The 22,208-nt window shown below is 45.2% G+C and overlaps 1 protein-coding gene across 1 annotated transcript in view; it reads right to left on the minus strand.

Annotated features, from left to right (window-relative positions):
* doc2b (double C2-like domains, beta) overlaps positions 1 to 22,208 on the minus strand; it is a 213,396-nt gene that overhangs the window by 189,536 nt on the left and 1,652 nt on the right. Inside the window, exon 1 of the mRNA XM_055658071.1 lies at positions 21,319 to 22,208. This exon is cut by the window's right edge and continues 1,652 nt beyond it. Coding sequence (XP_055514046.1) covers positions 21,319 to 21,634 — 316 coding nt within the window. The 5' untranslated portion in view covers positions 21,635 to 22,208. The remainder of the gene's footprint in view (positions 1 to 21,318) is intronic.

Consider the following 22,208-nt stretch of genomic DNA (forward strand, 5'->3'; position numbering starts at 1 on the left):
CTCAAAAACGCTGGAGTAACTCAGCAGGACAGGTAGCATCTCTGGAGAGAAGGAATAGGTGACGTTTCGGGTTGAGACCCTTCTTCGTTTGAATAAATGTTTGAAGAAAAGTCCCCACCCGAAACGTCACCCATTCCTTCCCTCCAGAGATGCTGCCTGTCTCGGTGAGTTACTCCAGCTTTTTGTGTCTATCTTCAGTTGAAACCAGCGTCTGCTGTTCCTTCCGACAACCTACAAACCTGCAAGTCTTTGCAATGCGGGATGAAACCGAAGTACCTGGAGAAAACCCACGCGGTCACAGGGAGAACGTATACACTCCGTACAGACAGCACCCGCAGTTAGGATTGAACCTGGCTCTCTGGCGCTGTGAGGCAGCAACTCTAGCGCTGCACCACCTTGCTACTCTGGCTTAATAGCCAACAGCAGTTTCCTTCCACACTCCAAAGCCGCACTGGCTTTGATGAAAATTGCAAATTGTCCCTAGTGTGCAGGATAGTGCTTGTGGACTGGGAATGGAGCGGACTTGATGGGCCGAAGGGTCTGTTTCCGCACTGTATCTCTAAACTAAACCAAGTATGGAATAGTCCATTCGTAAATGTTCCAATACTGAGATTGGCTGCAAGACATAAACCTTGGCACCCACGGTAATGAGAAATCCATAGCTGACGTATGCATCACCAAGTCTCCCAGATTTAGGATGCAGAATGCATAGCATAGGATTGAAGGGATTTGTAGTGTTTAATCTGTTACCAGCTAACTACAAATGTGTAAACAAATGTTGACAATCTGTTCAGAAAAGTCATTAATCAAACCGAGTGCACTGTAGCCAATGCTAACTCTCATAATTTGATGCTCCTCGAAACCTGTTGGCATTTCAAATATGTACATACATTATTTGCAAGAAAGAAGTGCAAATGCTGGTTTAAAATCGAAGGTAGACACAAAATGCTGGAGTAACTCAGCAGGCGAGGCAGCATCTCTGGAGAGAAGGAAGGGGTGACGTTTCGGGACGTGACCCTTCCTCAGACAGTCTTGCATACATTATTGTTTTAACAAGGGAACACAAGGAGAGGGTTACACAAAAAAGCTGGGGAAACTCAGCGGGTGCAGCAGGATCTATGGAGCGAAGGAGATAGGCAACGTTTCGGGCCGAAACCCTTCTTCAGACTGGAGAAGGGTTTCGGCCCGAAACGTTGCCTATCTCCTTCGCTCCATAGATGCTGCTGCACCCGCTGAGTTTCTCCAGCTTTTTTGTGTAACCTTCGATTCTCCAGCATCTGCAGTTCCCTCTTAAACACAAGGAGAGGGTGTATGTTCTGCATTTGGCAGCTTCTATGAAAGCATCCATTTGAAGTTCTGTCCTTCGAACAATAGGGGCCAAGGATTCCAGGCAAGAACAGTTTTATTTTTAATTCGAAAGAATTGCAAAAACTGAAATTAAAAATAAAAATTAAATGACATTTATTCTGCCAATAAATAGATCACAGAGACATACAGCAGAGAATCATGCCCTTCAGCCCACCATGTCCATGCTAACCTTTTTGCCCGTCCACATTAACCCCATTTGCTCGCATTAGTGCCATATCCATCCATATCTGGTCAATTTAAGTGCGTCTAAATGTCTCTCAAACATAGCATTTGGTAATACATTAAAAATATATATTCAGAGATTACAAATGAATTAGTCAAAGAGTGATACAGTGCGGAAACAGGCCCTTCGGCCCAAGTTGCCCACACTGGCCAACATGTCCCAAAGTCGTTTCAAAGTTTTTAATTTTCACTCTGAATAATTAAAGATAAATTCTACAAAGCTGCATTGGGGGTTAGTTTTGATAGTTTTTCCACTACTTACTTTACCGACGCTGTCAGGAACAAAGGAGGACCCTTCATGGGGGGGGGGGGGGGGGGGGGGGGGGACCACCCTAAGGGGAGGGGGTGGTGGGGGGAGAGAGAGCAAAAGAGGACCCGTCGCTGGATACCTTGTAACCTTGTCAGTCCCCTGTATGTGGCGACTCTTTGTATACTTGAAGGAAGGAACTGCAGATGCTGGTTTAAACCGAAGATAGAGACAAAAAGCTGGAGTAACTCACCGGGACAGGCAGCATCTCTGGAGAGAAGGAATGGGTGACATTTCGGATCGAGACCTTTCTTCAAACATTTATTCAAACGAAGAAGGGTCTCGACCTGAAACGTCACCCATTCCTTCTCTCCAGAGATGCTGCCCGTCCTGCTGAGTTACTCCAGCTTTTTTGCGTCCATCTTCGACTCTTTGTATACCTTGCGTATGCAAAAGAAGGAATTTCACAGTGACTTGTCGCGTGTGGCAGGCAATCAAGTATTCATTCATTCATTCTCTAAATGACATGCCAGACTTGCATCCCGACTGGGTTTGGATGATGAGCAATTCAAACAAGTCCCCAACCTTGTAGAACAAAGCACCTGGAGGATTATAGTAGTTTTTCCGTGGTTCCTCATCCCAAAAATGTAAAGCTCCACATCAGTGTTTAACGCCTCTCAGCGCTGTTGCCTCTGTGTGTTTCTCTAATCCAACTGGTTTCCTCTCCGTTGGCTCCACGTTTAGAAACATAGAAATTAGGTGCAGGAGTAGGCCATTCGGCCCTTCGAGCCTGCACCGCCATTCAATATGATCATGGCTGATCATCCAACTCAGTATCCCGTACCTGCCTTCTCTCCATACCCCCTGATCCCCTTAGCCAGAAGGGCCACATCTAACTCCCTCTTAAATATAGCCAATGAACTGGCCTCAACTGCCCTCTGTGGCAGAGAGTTCCAGAGATTCACCACTCTCTGTGTGAAAAAAGTTCTTCTCATCTCGGTTTTAAAGGATTTCCCCCTTATCCTTAAGCTGTGACCCCTTGTCCTGGACTTCCCTAACATCAGGAACAATCTTCCTGCATCTAGCCTGTCCAACCCCTTAAGAATTTTGTGAGTTTCTATAAGATCCCCTCGCAATCTCCTAAATTCTAGAGAGTATAAACCAAGTCTATCCAGTCTTTCTTCATAAGACAGTCCTGACATCCCAGGAATCAGTCTGGTGGACCTTCTCTGCACTCCCTCTATGGCAATAATGTCCTTCCTCAAGTCCTTTCTTTATTGTCACATGTACCAGGCAACAGTGAAACACATTTTTTGCATTCAGATCAGCAAAACTGTCCGCAAACATGTGCACAATCACCCCAGTCAGTAAAGGGCCTGTCCCACCTAGGCAATATTTTCGGAGACTAGGATGTCGCCCACCTGGTCGCGGGGTGACGCCTGTATGGTCGTGAGTTGTCTCCTCGAGGCGCCTAAAGAGTCGGAACTTTTTTCTTGTCGCTGCTGGATTTTGAAATGTTCAAAATCTTTTGGCGAATGTGGGCTCAACGTAGCTCGTCTTCTCCCGTCGTAGGTTGTCGCCAGGACCACGCAGGTTGTCGCCAGGGGCCGACTTCGGTGAATTCCGTTGCCGACTACCTACGTCAACCGGCGACAGGTGCCGGCAACTGAATTGTCTTCAGTTGTCGCCGACATGGTCGTAGCTCGTCACGGGTCGACGTTGGTTGTCGCCCGTGTGGTGGTAGGTTGTCATAGGTGTGGTCGTAGGTGGACGTCGTAATGGGTCGCTGGTTGTCGGTAGCTTGCCGTTGACTAAGTAGGTTATCGTAGACCTTGTCGTGGGGGTGGGGGGTGAGGGGTCCGATCAACGTTTTTTCGACCACCTGCTACGACTGTGACTGGCGCCGGCAATCGCTGGGAGAAAAAAAAAAAAAAAAAAAAAAAAAAAAAAAAAAAAAAAAAAAAAAAAAAAAAAAAAACGCCCAAGTGGGACGAGGCCCTTGAGATCCGCATGGAACAGCCCACAGAGTCTATAACGCAAGAGGCGCCATTTTACTGTCCCAGCTGCAGATGGCCATAAAGGCCCGTTGCAACCGTCACCTCTATTTTGGCCGTCCCGTGATCCAACGTCCCACTCCACGCCCGGCCCCCTTCAGCCCTCGTTCCCAGGGTGGGGTGCCTCCCGCAGCCGACCTCGAGAACACGTTCCTCTCAATAACGCTAACGAATAATGGAGTCCCCGCATTAAACGCCCCTTCCTCTTCATCTCCTTCTCCTCATTAATGTTCCATTTAAAATCCTTCCAGATAATAGGATTACCAACCATTCAGGGTTACCCTGATGTTGGTCACCAGGAAGTTCATAATTTCTAGGTGCAGAATTAGGCTATTCGGCCCATCGAGTCTAGACTGCCATTCAACCATGGCTGATCCATCTCTTCCTCCTAACTCCATTCTCCTGCCTTCTCCCCATAACCCTTGATACTTGTACTATTCAAGAATATATCTATCTCTGCCTTGAAGTCATGAAGTCATAGTAAAGTAACAGGCCCTTCGGCCCAACTCGCCCATGCCAAACAAAAATTCCCATCTAAGCTGATGCCATTTGTCCGATATCCCTCTCAACAACTTTTCCTATCCTTGTACCCGTCCAAGCTCCTCTGGCAGCTAGTTCCACACAAGCACCAAAGTATCACAGTGACACAGCTGTAGAGCTGTTGCCTCACAGCACCAAAGACCCGGGATAAGAATTATGCGCAGGTAGATAAGCCGTGGTCTGGGCATCATAGTCGGCTCGGACATTGTGGGCCAAAGGCCTTGTTCTTGCGTCTAGGAAGGAACTGCAGATACTGGTTTAAACCAAAGATAGACACAAAAAGCTGGGTCAGAGTCAGCAAGTCAGACAGCATCTCTGGGGAAAAAGGAATAGGTGATGTTTCGGGTCGAGATTCTTCTTCAGGCTCCGTCTGAAGAAGGGTCTCGACCGAAACGTCACCTATTCCTTTTCTCCAGCGATGCCGCCTGACCCGCTGAGTTACTCCAGATTAGCGTCTATCTTCGGCCTGTTCCGTGTTCCATGTTAAGAAACAGCACTGAGATAATTTGGTTATACTTCTCGTTGGGGGGGTGGGGGGAATGGGCAAGAGAGTTTTGGCAGGCGATCGGAAGGTGGCAGCTGAGGCCAAGCCGATCCTTTGCCAGACATCCACGTCTAGACATCAAATCCAATCTACAAATGGCATGTGGCTGCACGAGATCATGTTACCATGGTCTCGGGCGATCCTCAGCATCCTCCCCTTGTTTAGCAGTCACTCCACGTAATTGCATCAGCAGAACAAGCAGATTGTTTTATCAGGTGAAGCGCGCCACAGAATGCCTTCCCACGGTGTTAGTACGGTTCAGAAGGAACACGGTAAACAGAGAAGAGCCTTTGGTCTGCGAATACGCATTGAAAAAGAAGCAAAGGGTGGCAGGATCGTGGGAAGGAATCACAGCATAACATCAATGCTCGATGCAGAGGGAAGATCGTGCAGGAAATGTATTGAAAAGAAACAAATAAATAAACAGACTGGCAAACGTCTATAATGTTTCCATTTTGCAGCCACGTTTATTTGCAGGATATACATCACATAATGTTCAATTTTAGTGATTTATTGCACCCACTCCAACAACCCAGTAATCCACAATAAGTAAATAAATATCACACTCATTTTACGCCTGTTATTCCTGTTCCATTGACAGCCACTACATCATGATATTAATATCGGAGAACGAACATCTGCACCGATGAAGCGAAAATGATAAATAATTTTGATTTTCTTCCTCAACAGCAGAGCAGCAGATTTTATCATCAGATGTTTCACCTATAGCTCAGAACCTCCTCCGCGAGTTTCTCTTGCATCCATCACAATTAAAGCATGTTATGTTTAACCCAAAATAAATGGGGGGTTTTTAATATAAAGAAAAAAAGGCAGAGAATTTCCAACACGCACTCTACAATTTATTGATGTCATAATTGTTCTAAAATATTTCCAACCCACTTCAATTACCTGGACTACCAGAGGATTTTGATCCAATTCCCCACAGGGTAAAGATCAGCATTATCCTTAAAAGCACAGGCCAGGGTCATAGCTGCATTGTGCTCCAGAATATGATGCCCAGAGGCTAATGAGCATCAAATAGGGAAGACCTTGAAGTAAATGAATACACAAGTAGTGAGTGACAACATCTTGTTCAGACCACCACAAGGGGAGATCGGCAGCTGTCAAGTTGCAGCAGAGGTAGAAACAACACGCCCTCCTCCATGGCCAGAGCGAGCAACACCGGAAATTGGAGGAACAGCACCTCATATTCCGCTTGGGGAGTCTGCATCCTGCGGGCATGAACATCGAATTCTCCCAATTTTGTTAGCCCTTGCTGTCTCCTCCCCTTCCCCAGCCCTCAGGCTGTCTCCTCCCTACCCTCAGCCCTCGGGCACCTCCTCCTCCCTTTTTCCTTTCTTCTCCCCCCCACCCCCCATCAGTCTGAAGAAGGGTTTCGGCCCGAAACGTTGCTCATTTCCTTCGCTCCATTAGATGCTGCTGCACCCGTTGAGTTTCTCCAGCATTTTTGTGTACCTTCGATTTTCCAGCATCTGCAGTTCCTTCTTAAACAATAAACAACATATCGATGGGCGGCATGATGGTGCGGCGGTAAAGCTACTGTCTTACAGCGCCAAAGACCCTGGTTCGATCCCGACTATGTGTGATGTCTGTACGGAGTTTGTACGCTCTCCCGGTGAGTTTTCGCCAAGATCTTCAGTTTCCTCCCACACTCCAAAGACGCACAGGTTTGTAGGTTTATCGGCTTGGGTATAAATGTAAATTGTCCCCAGTGTGTGTGTATGTGTGTGTGTGTGCGTGTGCGTGTGCGTGTGCGTGTGCGTGTGTGACAATGTTGATGTGCGGGGATCGCTAATTCGGAGATTACAGACTCGGTGGGCCGAAGGGCCTGTTTCGGCGCTGTACCTCTAAACTAAACTAAATTTAAACAAGAACAATAAGATGGGGAGAAAGAGTTTCCTTGCAGAATGAGTAAGAGAAACTTTGAACTTCAGATACAATTGTGGGTAGGGATTGTGGGTGATGAATAAAAGCAATACCACTTTATATTTATATGTTTATCAACAAAATGAGTATTAAGCACAGTAATATTGAGTTTACTTCCATATTATATATCTTGCATATTGACAATCAAGAGCAGGCAAACTAAAAACAATACCCTGCAGTAGAAGCAAACCAAAATCAACAGTCTCTCTGTGTAGGTAGGAACTTCAGATGCTGGTTTAAATCAAGGATAGACACAAAATGCTGGAGTAACTCAGCGGGACAGGTAGCATCTCTGGAGAGAAGGAATGGGTGACGTTTTGGGTCGAGACACTTCCGACTGGTGAGAAGGGTCTCAACCCGAAACATCTCCAGAGATGCTGCCTGTCCCGCTGAGTTACTCCAGCATATTGTGTCTACCTTCAACATTCTCTCGCTTCAGATAGAATGTGAAGATGGTGGATCCAGGTTGTATTGAATGGCTTTCACAATCAGTGTGGGAATAAGAAGTGCAACAGTTCCCAGCTCTGCTCACTTTGGTACCAGAGGCTGCACAAAGAACGCAGATTAGCCCTAACTAACGTTTAATTTCTTACATACAGAGATGCTGCCTGTCCCGCTGAGTTACTCCAACATTTTGTGTCTATTTTCGGTTTAAACCAGCACCTGCAGTTCCTTCCTACACTAAGCCCTTTTTTTTTAAAATTCACCCATACTTCCCAAGTCGAGTCACGTTTATTTGTCACATACACATGAGATGTGCAGTGAAATGAAAAGTGGCAATGCTCGCAGACTTTGTGCAAAAAGACAAACAAACAAACAACCAAACAAACTACAAACAGAATCACATATTCTTTTACATATTCAACAGTCTGCTTTCTTCGTTCAAAGTATATTGAACAAGTATTTATCTTCATCAGATTTCACCAATTTGTATTTGTATTCATCTGTGCTTGCAGCCTTCCACCAAGCTATATTAAATGCCTTCTACGAGAATTTTATATATCCGATACTTAGCACAGATGGTGTTGCAATAGTGTTGCATCTGTTCCTTGGATCGCCATGTTTAGGAAGTTAGAGCTTAGATGTTTGGATGCCATAGACTGGTATGGCAGCAGTTTCAGACTCCAGGAGCTCTGCTGCTGTGGATTTGCAGCCGCTAAAGCTGAGGACGTTTAGCTTGGTTTAGAGATGCAGCCTGGAAACAGGGCCTTCGGCCCATCGAGTCCGTGCCAACTATTGTTAACCATTCACACCTGGTTCTAGGTTATCCCACTTTCCCCGCACATTGCGGGCAAATCCCACGCCTTTGGGATGTGGGAGGAAACCAGAGCGCCAGGAGGGAACCCTCGTGGTCACAGGGAGAATGTGCAAACCCCAACGTCAGGATCAAATCCAGGTCTCTGGCGTTGTGAGGCAGTGGCTCCAACAGCTGCACCATAGTGTCATAACAGGCTGTGTGCCGAGGACATTAATGCCCCTGCCCCACTTAGGAAACCTGAACGGAAACCTCTGGAGACTTTGCGCCCCACCCAAGGTTTCCATGGGGTTCCCGGAGGTTTTTGTCAGTCTCCCTACCTGCTTCCACTAACTGCAACCTCCGGCAACCACCTGCAACCTCCGGGAACCGCACGGAAACCTTGGGTGGGGCGCAAAGTCTCCAGAGGTTTCCGTTCAGGTTTCCTAAGTGGGACAGGGGCACATTGCACATTGCGTTTGTTCAAAGAAGTGATTTGATCATCTACACTGATGGGAAAGAGGGAGTGACCAGGGTGAGACTCGTCCTTATTTATGCTGCTGGCCTTGCTGAGGCAGCATGAAGTGTAGATGGAGTCAATGGAAGGAAGATTGGTTTGTGTGATGGTCCGGGCTGCGTCCACAATTCTCTGCAATTTCCTGCGGTCTTGGATGGTGCTGTTCCCATCCGTATCTACACCGACACCTCCCTCCCTCCAATTCGGTACCAGTGCCAAAGACCCAGGTTGAATCCTGACCCTGGGTGCTGTCTGTGTGGAGTTTGCATGTTATCCCTATGGCCGACCGATTGGGTTTCCTTCAAGGTTTCCTCCCAAGGATGTGGGGGGTTTGGAGGTTAATTGACCTCGGTGAAAATTGCCCTTATATGTGTAAGGAGTGGACGAGAAAGTGGGATAACATTGAACTTGTGTGAACGGGTGATTGATGGTCAGCATGGGTTCAATGGGCCGAAGGGCCTGTTTCCATGCTTGAATTTTCCTCTGTTTTGCTTCAACTTCAGCTCCTGTACGTCTTCATTGCTATTTCCTTCCCTTGGCCATTCTACTGTTGATCCCCTTTATAATGGGCACGACATTAAGCCTCAGCAGATACCTTTAAAACAACAGCTCACTCGGTAGAACTCTTATTGCTGAGTCAGGGGGTTATGGGTTCAAATCCAATTCCAATGATTTAGCCCAGCCTAATGTGGGCTAAAGTCAGCCTAATGCGGGCTAAAGTCAGCCTAATGCAGGCTAAATCATTGCAATGGGGTTTACTATGCTGAGGAAATGTGCAGGAAGGAACTGCAGATGCTGAACATGGACACAATGCTGGAGTAATTCAGCGGGATAGGCAGTATCTCTGGATAGAAGGAATAGGTGACGTTTCGGTTCGAGACCCTTCTTCAGACTGCTGAGTTACTCCAGCATTTTGAATTCAATTGAATAAATGTTAGCCAAGTATGTACACATACAAGGAATTTGCCTTGGTGCTTTGCTCGCAAGTAACACCATGATATACAGTAGTAGACAATTAAAAATAAAACATGATGATTTAAACATGTGAAGAATGAAATAAAATACCAGAGCAAAAGGAGGCCTACAGACATTTGGCTGTTGAGTAATCATCACCGCAAAGATAGACACAAAACGCTATTGTGTATTTATCCTTGCTGTGCTGAAGGTTTGCTGCGCTAACGCAGGCACCTGCCTTTCAGAATGATTGGTAAAACCACGGCACGTCTCACACAGACCCGATAGATCCCTTGACATTATTATGAATGAAAGCAAGGGAATTACCACTGTAGTCCGACCCACAATTTATCCCTCATTCCAGGTCACTAAATACCAAATTATCCAAACCTGGTGTACTTGCTGTTTGTTGGGGAGGCTCGGTCTGCCAGTCACTCTACAGCAGTGGTTCCCAACGTGGGGCGTACACCCCACAGGGGGGCAATTTGATTTTTAAGGGGGGGCAATTGAGCAATTTGGAGGTTACACAAAAAAGCTGGAGAAACTCAGCGAGTGCAGCAGCATCTATGGAGCGAAGGAAATAGGCAACGTTTCGGGCCGAAACCCTTGGGTTTCGGCCCGAAACGTTGCCTATTTCCTTCGCTCCATAGATGCTGCTGCACCCGCTGAGTTTCTCCAGCTTTTTTGTGTAACCTTCGATTCTCCAGCATCTGCAGTTCCCTCTTAAACACTGAGCAATTTGGAGGTCTGGGTCCAAATTTTCGATTTTTATTTTTTAGGATTTTCCATCAGGTAAACATATGTAGTTTATGTTTCAGATGTTATTTTGAGTAAATAATTTTTTTGGGGGTAAAAAAAGGTCTTTATTGTGTAGTTATTACAACCAAGGTATTGGCGTTTTAAGCTTCTTCAGCTGAAACGGAGTTCACTTTTTAAATGATAAGAATTATATATCACCACATGGGGGGGGGCATCAGGATTTTAGAGGTGAATAGGTGGGGCATGGCCAAAAAAAGGTTGGGAACCACTGCTCTACAGCCACGTGGAACATTGATGTATCGGGTGTTTCATAAGTGATCGGAGCAGATTTGGGCCATTCGGCCCATCAAGTCTACTCTGCCATTCAATCTTGCCTGTTGCCTGCCTATCTTTCCCTCCTAACCTCATTCACCTGCCTTCTCCCCATAACCTCTGACACCCATACTAATTGAGAAACTATCGGTCTCTGCCTTGTATATACCCACTGACTAGGCCTCTACAGCCTTCTGTGTTCTTGAAGCATGGATAAAATTGCACCCGTGACATATTCCATATTTCAGTGTGTGTGTGTGTGATTATTATTGATTAATTATGCATTATGCAATCTGGTTTCATGTGAAGGATTTCTTTTCAGGGGGACATCATTAGCCATGTAGTCATTATAAAATTTGCAGCTGCAATGTTCACCATGTTGCACCAGGGGCAAGCGTTCTGAGAGGTGGCGAGGATTTTTTGACAGCATGCTTCCTTTGGCTTCATTTAGTAAAGGGTAATATTACCATGATATAAATTTTAAATGCACCTGTCTTTTACATGTGCACTGTGTGATGTTATCATTAATCTTATAGAAATGTATAAAATTAAAGGGACTGGACAAGCTAGATGCAGTAAAAATGTTCCCAATGTTTGGGGGAGACCAGAGCCAGGCTAAGAATAAAGGGGAGGCCATTTAAAACTGAGATGGGGGCGGGGGGGGGGGGGAAACCTTTTCACCCAGAGTTATACAATTTGTGGCATTCTCTGCCACAGAAGGCAGTCGAAGCCAATTCACTGGATGAATTTAAAAGAGAGATAGGAAGAGCTCAAGGGGCTAACGGAATCAAGGGATGTCCCCTGGGTCTTGATTCTGTTGAGGCGGTGATGAAAAGTCATGTTCCCGATGTTGAGGGAGTCCAGAACCAGGGGCCACAGTTTAAGAATAAGGAGCAAGCCATTTAGAACGGAGACGAGGAAACACTTATCCTCGCAGTGAGTTATGAGCCTGTGGAATTCTCCGCCTCAGAGGGCGGTGGAGGCAGATTCCCTGGATGCTTTCAAGAGAGACTCTTAAAAATAGTGGAGTCAGAGGATATGGGGAGAAGGCAGGAATGGGGTACTGATTGGGGATGATCAGCCATGATCACAATGAATGGCGGTGCTGGCTCGAAGGGCCGAATGGCCTCCTCCTGCACTTATTTTCTATGTTTCTATGTTAATTGTGGTCACTGTCTGCTCCTGGGCTCCACACTCTTTAAGTTTTAGTTTAGGGATGCAGTGTGGAAGCAGGACTTTCCGACCAACAACCCCCGACACATTAACACTAGCCCACACACACACACGAGGGACAATTTACATTTACACCAAGCAAATCTTAACCTACAAACCTGTATGTCTTTGTAGTGTGGGAGAAAACCAAAGATCTCGGAGAAAACGCACGTGGTCACGGGGAGAACGTACTAACTCCGTACAGACAGCGCCCATAGTCGGGATCAAACCTGGATCTCTGGCGCTGCAAGACAGCAACTGTACCGCTGTGCCAGCGCGCAGCCCCTATAAGCAAGTCTGTGGTGGTGAACACGAGTAAAGGTGGTGATGGGGGCAAGGGGGCTGGGTTATAAGTTCATGTCCGTACATTGTAGGAGCAGAATTAGACCATTCGGCCCATCAAGTCTACTCCGCTAGTCAATCAAGGCTGATCTATCTTTTCCCCTCAACCCCATTCTCCTGCTTTCTCCCCATAACCCCCTGACTGACGCCCAGATTAATCAACTGGTCTTATTATGGACGTCTTTAATGCTCCGGATGCAGAAACACTCCCACAACCGAGTCCGACTTCAGGTGAAGGCTCAGCTTGTTTCTAGGAGTCTGAAGAAGGGTCTCGACCCGAAACGTCACCCAAACCATGCTGTGATGACTCCCGATAAAATGCTTTCGACGGCACATCTGTAAACATTGATGCGAGTTGTTGGGAACATGACAAACTTCCTAAGCCTTCTATTAGTGGCATTGGTGTGTTTTCTTGGCCATTGCTTCGTAATCTGAGGAAAGACATTCTTGCCATAGAGGGAGTACGGAGAAGGTTCACCAGACTGATTCCTGGGATGTCAGGACTTTCATATGAAGAAAGACTGGATAGACTCAGCTTGTACATGCTAGAATTTAGAAGATTGAGGGGGAATCTTATAGAAACTTACAAAATTCTTAAGGGGTTGGACAGGCTAGATGCAGGAAGATTATTCCCGATGTTGGGGAAGTCCAGAACAAGGGGTCACAGTTTAAGGATAAGAGGGAAGCCTTTTAGGACCGAGATGAGAAAATCATTTTTTACACAGAGAGCGGTGAATCTCTGGAATTCACTGCCACAGAAGGTAGTTGAGGCCACAGTTCATTGGCTATATTTAAGAGGGAGTTAGATGTGGCCCTTGTGGCTAAAGGTATCAGGGGGTAGGGAGAGAAGGCAGGGATGGGATACTGAGTTGGATGATCAGCCATGATCATATTGAATGGCGGTGCAGGCTCGAAGGGCCGAATGGCCGATTCCTGCACCTATTTTCTATGTTTCTATGACCTTGTCCTTAATTTAACAAGATTTTTGACTAGTTTGGAAAGTGTTAAACAGAAGTTTATTTTCCTTTTAAAATTGGCATGGATTAATTTGTCACAATGCATCCAGTCAAAGCATAGGGAGAGGGGGTGCTCTGTGGTATGTAATTATAACGTTTGAATTCACAGTTAGATAATAATGCAACTTCATAATATTTACTGTGTCTGCTTAGTTGCTAGAAAAGTACTTTAAATTGATTGATTTTTCATCTTCAGTTTAATTGTCCATAAAAGTGCAATGTTATCCTGAGAGCAGCTTCCCAGTTTGGCAACAACACGGGAACAACAATGAAACAAATAATATTACAATGAAAGTCTTTAAAAGTCATGTAATTAACACAATAAATGCAAATTTATATCCTGCCTTTAAGACATTTTTTATGCTCCTTCTTTCTGCAAACTGCAAACATTCAACATTTGAAGTAAACACCAGCTCACCCAACCCAATCTCCTCATGTGAAGGAAGAAGGAACTGCAGATGCTGGTTTACACCGACGATAGATAAAATCCTGGAGTAACTCAGCGGGTCAGGAGGCATTTCTGGAGAGAAGGAATAAGTGATGTTTCAGGTCCCAAGAAGGGTCTCGAACTGAAATGTCACCTATTCCTTCTCTCCAGAGATGCTGCCTGTCCCGCTGAGTTACTCCAGCTCTTAATATCTATCTCCACATGTGAATTTAGTTCAATCTTAGGATGAAAACTCACTAGTGAAGCACACTGAGACCACGTTAAAGACGCTTTATAAATAAGTTGTTTTGCCGTTTGAAGTCAATGTCATTTTTAAATGATACGTTACATCCACAACACATATTAGCCCAGAAAATGGCACATCTGTCACGGTAAACATGTGGACTCACCCGCTTCCAGTGGCCTAGAAATCCGCCCAGGAAGCTCGCCAGTAAAGAGCCTTGCAATTTTTTTGGACACTAACTGCTAATGGCCTACAAGCAATCCCTACGGGATGGATGGAGGAAGGCGGGCTAACAAGGTAAAAACAAGCAGCTGTGAAAGGGGCCCAGTTAACACAAGAGAGATGACAAGAATTGAAGACAGAGAACGAGGGGCAGTACAGCGGGTAAGATTTGACACCGAGTTCATTGGCAGCATTCATTACATTTCTGTAAGTAACGTTGTCCCCAAGGAAGGTTAGAGCTTGCACTTAGTCATAGAGTGATACAGCAGGAAAACAGATCCTTCGACTCAACCTGCACAGACCGGCCAACATGTCCCATCTACACTGGTCCCAACTGCCTGCGTTTGGCCCATACCCACCCCCCCCCAAACCTATCCTATCCATGTACATGTCTAAATGTTTATTCAATGTTGCAATAATCCCTTCCTCAACCACCTCCACTGGCAACTCATTTCATACACCCACCACCTTTCATGTGAAAATGTTACCCCTCAGGTGCCTATTAAACCTTTCCCCTCTCACCTTAAACCCGTGTCCTCTGGTTCTCGATTCCCCTACTCTGGGCAAGAAGCTGTGTGCGTCTATCTATTCCTGTCATTATTTCGTACACCTCGATAAGACCTGTCCACCTCTATAAGGATCATTTGTTACATACAGAAAGTTCAAGAGCAGAATCCAATGTCTGATACAGTAACTGGAGCCCTAGTAAATGTTTCAATGTGAAAATATGGGTGACAAGGTTCCAGAACCACTGTCAACGTGGCTGACCAAAACAGATGAAATTAAGTTTCCCTTTCCAACATCTGATCCATAATTTAACATAATTAGGCTTGGATACAGTGGATGTGGAGGGAACGTTTCCACTAGTGGGAGAGTCTGGGGCCAGAGGTCATAGATTCAGAATCAAAAGACCTTCCTTTGGAATGGAGATGAGGAGGAATTTCTATAGTCAGAGGGTGGTGAATCTGTGGGATTCATTGCTTCAGAAGGCTGTGGAGGCCAAGTCAATGGATATGTTTAAGGCAGAGATAGACAGATTATTGATTAGTACAGGTGTCAGGGGTTATTGGGGAGAAGGCAGGAGAATGGGGTTATCTCTGGAACTCTCTGCCACAGAGGGTAGTTGAGGCCAGTTCATTGGCTATATTTAAGAGGGAGTTAGATGTGGCCCTTGTGGCTAAGGGGATCAGGGGGTATGGAGAGAAGGCAGGTACGGGATACTGAGTTGGATGATCAGTCATGATCATATTGAATGGCGGTGCAGGCTCGAAGGGCCGAATGGCCTACTCCTGCACCTAATTTCTATGTTTCTAAGAAGAGATAGATCAGCCACGAATGAATGGCGGAGTAGACTTGATGGGCCAAATGGCCTTATTCTGCTCCTATCACTTATGAAATTGGCAAATCACAACACAATTGATACCAGTCCACATTAAGGAATGTAGATAATTCTGGATAAAAATGGAACATGCTGGCTCCAAAATATCTTCAGATAGCCATTAATAATACAGTTAAATGTCTGTGAATGTCAGAGAATCATAATCCTATAACATGAAATAGGTCCTTTGGCCCATGTTGACCAAGATGTCCCACCTACACTCATTCTACCTGCCCTCATTTTGCCCATATCCCTCTAAACCTTTCCAAGCCGTAGACCTGTCTAAGTGTATTTTAAATGTTGTTGTAGTATCTGCCCCAACTAAGTTTCCTTCAATCTAAACTAGAGAGTATAAACAAGTTGTTCTAGATGACATCCCAGGAATCAGTCACCTTCTCCTCTGTGTGGCAATAATGTCCTTCCTCAGATTTGGAGACCAAAACTGTACCAATACTCGGGTTCCTACTTAGTAATCTTTCTCTTTCTCACCTTAAACCTATCTGTCCCCTGGGTCCTCTTGATATCTCGGGTTCCTATTAATCTTTCTCTTCTCACCTTAAACCTATGTCCCCTGGGTCTTGATTCTGTTGAGGCGGTGATGAAAAGTCATGTTCCCGATGTTGAGGGAGTCCAGAACCAGGGGCCACAGTTTAAGAATGAGGAGCAAGCCATTTAGAACAGAGACGAGGAAACACTTTTCCTCGGAGCGAGTTATGAGTGTGGAATTCTCCGCCTCAGAGGGCGGTGGAGGCAGATTCCCTGGATGCTTTCAAGAGAGAGCTAGAGAGACTCTTAAAAATAGTGGAGTCAGAGGATATGGGGAGAAGGCAGGAATGGGGTACTGATTGGGGATGATCAGCCATGATCACATTGAATGGCAGTGCTAGCTTGAAGGGTCGAATGGCCTACTCTCGCACAAATTGTCTATTGAAAACAGATTATATCATATTTTAACTTTGAGCAATCAGATACAACTTTTTCTTCTGGGAACTGGGAATCTCCAAAGAATCTCTCTCAGTTATATATTAAGCCAGTCCATGCACCACAAGATAGATATATTGAATGCATTTCAGATTTGGAAGTCTAATTTTCTTGCAGTACCAGTTGACTTCATCTATACTTCAGGCTGCCACAGCAAGGACACCAGCATAATCAAGGACCAGTCTCACCCTGGTCACTCCCTCTTCCATCAGGCAAGAGGCACAGAAGGTTGAAAACACACACACCTCCAGATTCAGGGACAGTTTCTTCCCAGATGTAATCAGCCAACTGCACCATCCTCTGGAGAGTGGTCCTGATCTCCCATCTATGCCATTGAACTACCTTTACTGTTCTTTATCATGCACGAACATTATGTACTTTATCCTGTATCTGTACACTGAACAGCTTGATTATGATCCAGTATTGTTGCCGACTGGATAGCATGCACCACAAAAGCTTTTCACTGCAAATCGGTCCACGTGACAACAAGATAAACTAAAACCAATGCACAAACATGACATTTAACTTCTTAGGCAAACTTCCATATGATAACTCTCACATGTCTTAGAGCTGCAAACACACTCAGCACAGAGGGGCCGGACTCATGTATGTACCTGGCTTTTAGAATCAGCATTAAGGACCTGTCCCACTGTACAAGGTAATTCAAGAGCTCTCCCGAGTTTCCCCTGACTCGAACTCGGAGAATTACGGTAATGGCCGCGCGTAGGTACTCGGGGCTCTCGTGGACATTTTTCAACATGTTGAAAATTCTTCACAAGAGTTCACGAGTGTTTCCCGAGTACCTGCTGTTAGCGTTACGAGCTGCTAAGAGACGCCCCGAGCTCCGACGTACCCGCTACGTACATTCTACGTGCTTACCACAAATTTGATTTTTTTTTTTTTAACTCGGGAGAGCTCTTGAATTACCTGGTACAGTGGGACAGGCCCTTAACTTCTTACACTACTTCCTCAGAAGAGGATAGACACAAAGTGCTGGAGTAACTCAGCAGGACGGGCAGCATCGCTGGAGAAAAAGGATGGCTGATGTTTTGGGGTAGAGACTCCTCTTTAGACCTTCTGAAGAAAGGCCCCGACATGAAATGTCACACATCCTTTATCTCCAGAGATGCTGCCCGACCCGCTGAGTTACTCCAGCACTTTGTGTCTATCCTCGGGTATAAACCAGCATCTGCAGTTCTTCAAAAGAGGTATGGGGTGTGAAAGTGGCAACACTCCCCAAACAATCTGTCCTTCACACCGTTTTTCACATCTGTTGTTGCAGTCAGGTAAACATGTAGTCTTGTTAGCTCCAGAACAACACACTATTACACAGTGTAAGAAAGAACTGCAGATGCTGGTTAAAATCGAAGGTAGACACAAAAAGCTGGAGTAACTCAGCGGGTGAGGCAGCATCACAGGAGAGAAGGAACGGGCGATGTTGCGGGTCTGAAGAAGGGTCTCGACTCGAAACGTCGCCCATTCCTTCTCTCCTGAGATGCTGCCTCACCCGCTGAGTTACTCAAGCTTTTGGTGTCTACACTATTAAACAGGCCAGGCAGAGAGGAATGCTTTCCTAGAGTTATAGAAACAGAAAGAGGCCCTTTGGCCAAACCTGTCCCTGCCGATTAAGATGTCCATCTCAGCTAAACCCATTTACCTGCATTAGAACTTTTCTCATTCCTTAGTATTGACCAGGTTTCTGCATTTAGGAATTCCTTGTCATCTCATCCCTCACTCTCTCTGTGGTCATTTAAAAATCAAATCCCAATCTATATTGCTCTTTCCATTATCCACTCTGCACTTAAAAAGCCTCCAATATTATTTTTCTACTACACTGAAAATGGTACTCTCATTGCTTTTTTTTTCTCATAACTATAACTTCACATCTCTTGCCCGACTCTGGTATACTTAGCTTCAATAAAATTGAGCAGATCCTCACAAAAAGGTAACCAAAAAGCCAATAATTCACAAATGGGAAAATACTTTACCCTTCTCTCGAAACAATCTCTTTTGTCTATCCTCGGTATAACAGAAAATCTCTTTTGATCTCCCCACAACCAGCCTGCACCTCCTCAGCAGTCTTGCTCCTCCAAACCACTGCAAATTCCATCAGCCCAAAATGTGTTTGTGCCTCATTCATATTGTTGGAATCTTCCCATTCTTATATTCTCTTTTAGTACATAGAGCATCGAAGATTATAGCACGGGAACAGGCCATTCTGCCCATAATTTCTGTGCCGAGCATAATGCCAAGACCAACTCCTACCTGCGTCCACATACTGCATATCCTCCATGTCCTGCACGTCCATATGTCTATCCAAAAGCCACTTAACTCCCACTATCATATCTGTCTCAACCACTATGCCTGGCAGTGCATTCCAGGCACTCTAGACTTTAGACATACAGTGCTGAAACAGGCCTTTCAGCCCATCGAGTCTGCAACAACGAGTGATCACCCCATACGCTAACCTACACACACACACTAGGGACAATTTTACAACTTACCGAAGCCAATTAACCCACAAACTTGTCCTGTGCGTCTTTGGAGTGTGGGAGGAAACCAGAGCACCCAGAGAAAACCCACGCAGTCACAGGGTGAACGTACAAACTGCATACAGACAGCACCCGCTGTCAGGATCGAACCTGGGTCTCTGGCGCTGCAAGGCAGCGACTCTACCATTGAGTCACTGTGTACTCACCAGACTCTGCGCAGAAACACTTGCCCCTGCATGCATAGAGGCATGGACTGTAACCATCTAGGGACGATTTCACAAAACCCTGCACTTTGTAACCAATACTCTCACCTTCAAAAGACTGCTCAAAATCATTTGCTTTGAACCTCCCTTTGGTCAGCGTTCCTGACCCTTCTCCTCACACTGCTTGATGCTCCATTATTTCTGTTGCTGTGCAATGCTCCGTGATTATTTTTTCATTACACTGAAGGTGCTGCAGAATTGCAAGTTATCATTCACCCAGAATTGGTGCCGACTCACTGAAACCAAGGCCAGGTATAAATCACAAGTACTTCCAGCAAAGTGCAATTGGAAACTTGGACCATTCTCAGCTTGGTCGCAAAGCAGGGAATTCAAGACTGAAACAGCTGTAATGGATAATGCAGTTGTAGCAGCCTGCCAGAAATATCAAACTAGTGTAATCTGCAAGTATGTTAACATCATTCATACACAAGTTGTTTACATATATATATTTTTTTTTTCTAAAAAAAAACCCCATTTGGAGTCAACATTTGTAGGATAGTTAATTACTCAGGGATAATCTAAAAGACTCTTGTATATCTGACTCTCTAGTCTGGTCAGATTTACAGACATCTTTCCGAACCTGCTCACAGACTTGGAACACTGACCAAATCAATAAACACCCCGATCGTGTATTAAATAAAAACTGGTTGCAAAGGGCTTTCTCCTATACCCAAACTTGGCCATGCAGGTTAATCTAGTGGGAGGAACAATGATACCTTCAAAATTAATATTTAAAATATCAGACCACCCGAGCTAAAATAAATCACGTGTTATTTCATTTGGGTGTGGCAATCTGCAAGTGTACATATCACCTCCCACATGTCAATACTGGGAATATGTTTAAAATAAATCATAGCATCGAGATGCTAACTTTTAAAGAATATACTTACATTTTGATCCTGCTAATCTAATGTTTGACTATTTTTTTTTTAAATGATGTGGGAACGCAGTTAAGAGAATTCAAATCTACAAAACACCACCTCCACGAGTATTTACAATTTAACGCACATTTTCATCAGCCACATTTTTTTTTTTGAAATCCTTAGTAATAAACGACCTATTAATAAAAAAACCTGACTTTGCTCAGACTGTGATGTAAATAAAAACGACTCCCCTTTGTAATGATGTTCCTAGTGCATTTAAAACAGTACACCTCGCAGCTTGCCATTTGGTCAAATGAGCTTTTTATGCTGTTTATGCGATTTCAGGTCAAGTAACTACATGTAAATTTGAAAGTCCATCAATTAATGGCACCGTTATTCAAAACAATTAAATTTAAAAAAACGCTGCATTCAATGCTGTAAATGATGCTGGTTTTAAATCCTCTTTTTGGATTTTCACCCCCCTCCATCTCTCCCTCTCTCCCTCTCTTCCCCCTAGAGCTGGGGACTGAAGCCCTAATTATTTGTCAAACTCCGAAACAGGCAATCTAGAGTGAAAATCAGATCACGGGCAGACATTCACTCGTTCAGCACTTGTAGCCAGGTAGATTAAAATGGAATTCACTTTCCAGTTTTACCTCAAGTGTTAAACATTTTCCCCGCTAATTTATCTGAAACCAGTTGCATTTTTTTTTTTTTTTGTCACGACAGATTTCTACCCTGCCTCATTAAGGGAGACTTGTGGATGGAATGGTTAATGGCAGATGGCTTCTTCACCAAGTTATCATTCGTGAAGTTTGACGTTAACACTTTGCAGTCGAACCTCTGAGTGGAATTTCTGCGGGCGATTTAAATGCCCCCGGAATTATTATGAAATATTTTTGTTTAAACAAAAAAAAACACAGCTTCGGAATTTACTGAAACGTGCTAAATATAATCAGGATAGATAGAGGCAAAAAGCTGGAGTAACTCAGCGGGACAGGCGGCAGCAGCAGCAGCAGCAGCAGCATCTCTGGAGAGAAGGAATGGGTGACGTTTCGGGTCGAGACCCTTCAGGTGCAGGTTCACATTTTAAGCAGAAAAAAACCCCCAACCAAGAACACATTTGCAGCAACAGCAGGCCAACACAAACACAAGTAGAACATAGTTGGGGGAGACTTACTGGAGTCATCGGATTCATAGCCATCGATGTCAATTTCCTCCTCAGTTTTGGCAGGTGCAGCTGATGCGGTTCCATAAGCCCCAAATAATTTGTCCACATCATCCTCCTCCTTCCTAGCCTCGGACTGGGTGACTGGGGGCTGGCTGACGGTGGAATGCATAGAGTTGTTGCGGTTCACGGCCGAGGGGAGACCACGAGGAAAACGAGGGAAGTAATCAGAGATTTGTTTAATAGGTTTGATGGGACCCGGGCAGACGTCGATAGCCATATGCTCCTGAATGCTTATGGCCATTTTCTCTCCTTTTCGGACTGTCATGCATGCGACCCTTTTCAAACACAGCAGTCGGCAGAAGGGGGGAAGTAAGAGGTAAAGAAACAGGGGGGGAAGAGAGAGAGAGGGGGAAAAGCCACCCTGAATCTTGAAGTGGGGACAGAGCAGCGAATATAAGGTGCCCTCTCTGTTACACAGCGCAGCCGAGTCTCCAGCGCTGGGCTAGGCTGCTCATATACATTGAGTTGTAGAAAGCCTGTGCATGCTGCCTCACTACCTCGGCGCTCCTTGTCTTTCTAATACTGCTGCTCAGCCTATGAATGCGTGCGTGTGTGTCTCTCGCTCTCTGTATGAGAGATTGATTGGGAGAGGTGGAGACAGTGATGTCAGTGGCTAGCAACCAAGCAGTAAACAGGAAGCACTGGAATGAAGGCAAAATCCAGGGTGCAAGGGTTAACGATTTAGTGTCTGCCCGGGGCATAAACCAAGCTGCGATTAACCCGCAACATGTGAAATGCATCGCCTAAATTTTTTTTTAAATTTAAAACCCTTCTGCTAAATGCCAGCCTGATTGTGAAGACTAGCCTGACTACAGATTATTGGTTCAATTAAAACCGAG

This window comes from Leucoraja erinacea, chromosome 28, assembly GCF_028641065.1.
Source record: "Leucoraja erinacea ecotype New England chromosome 28, Leri_hhj_1, whole genome shotgun sequence".
Lineage (NCBI taxonomy): Eukaryota > Metazoa > Chordata > Chondrichthyes > Rajiformes > Rajidae > Leucoraja > Leucoraja erinaceus.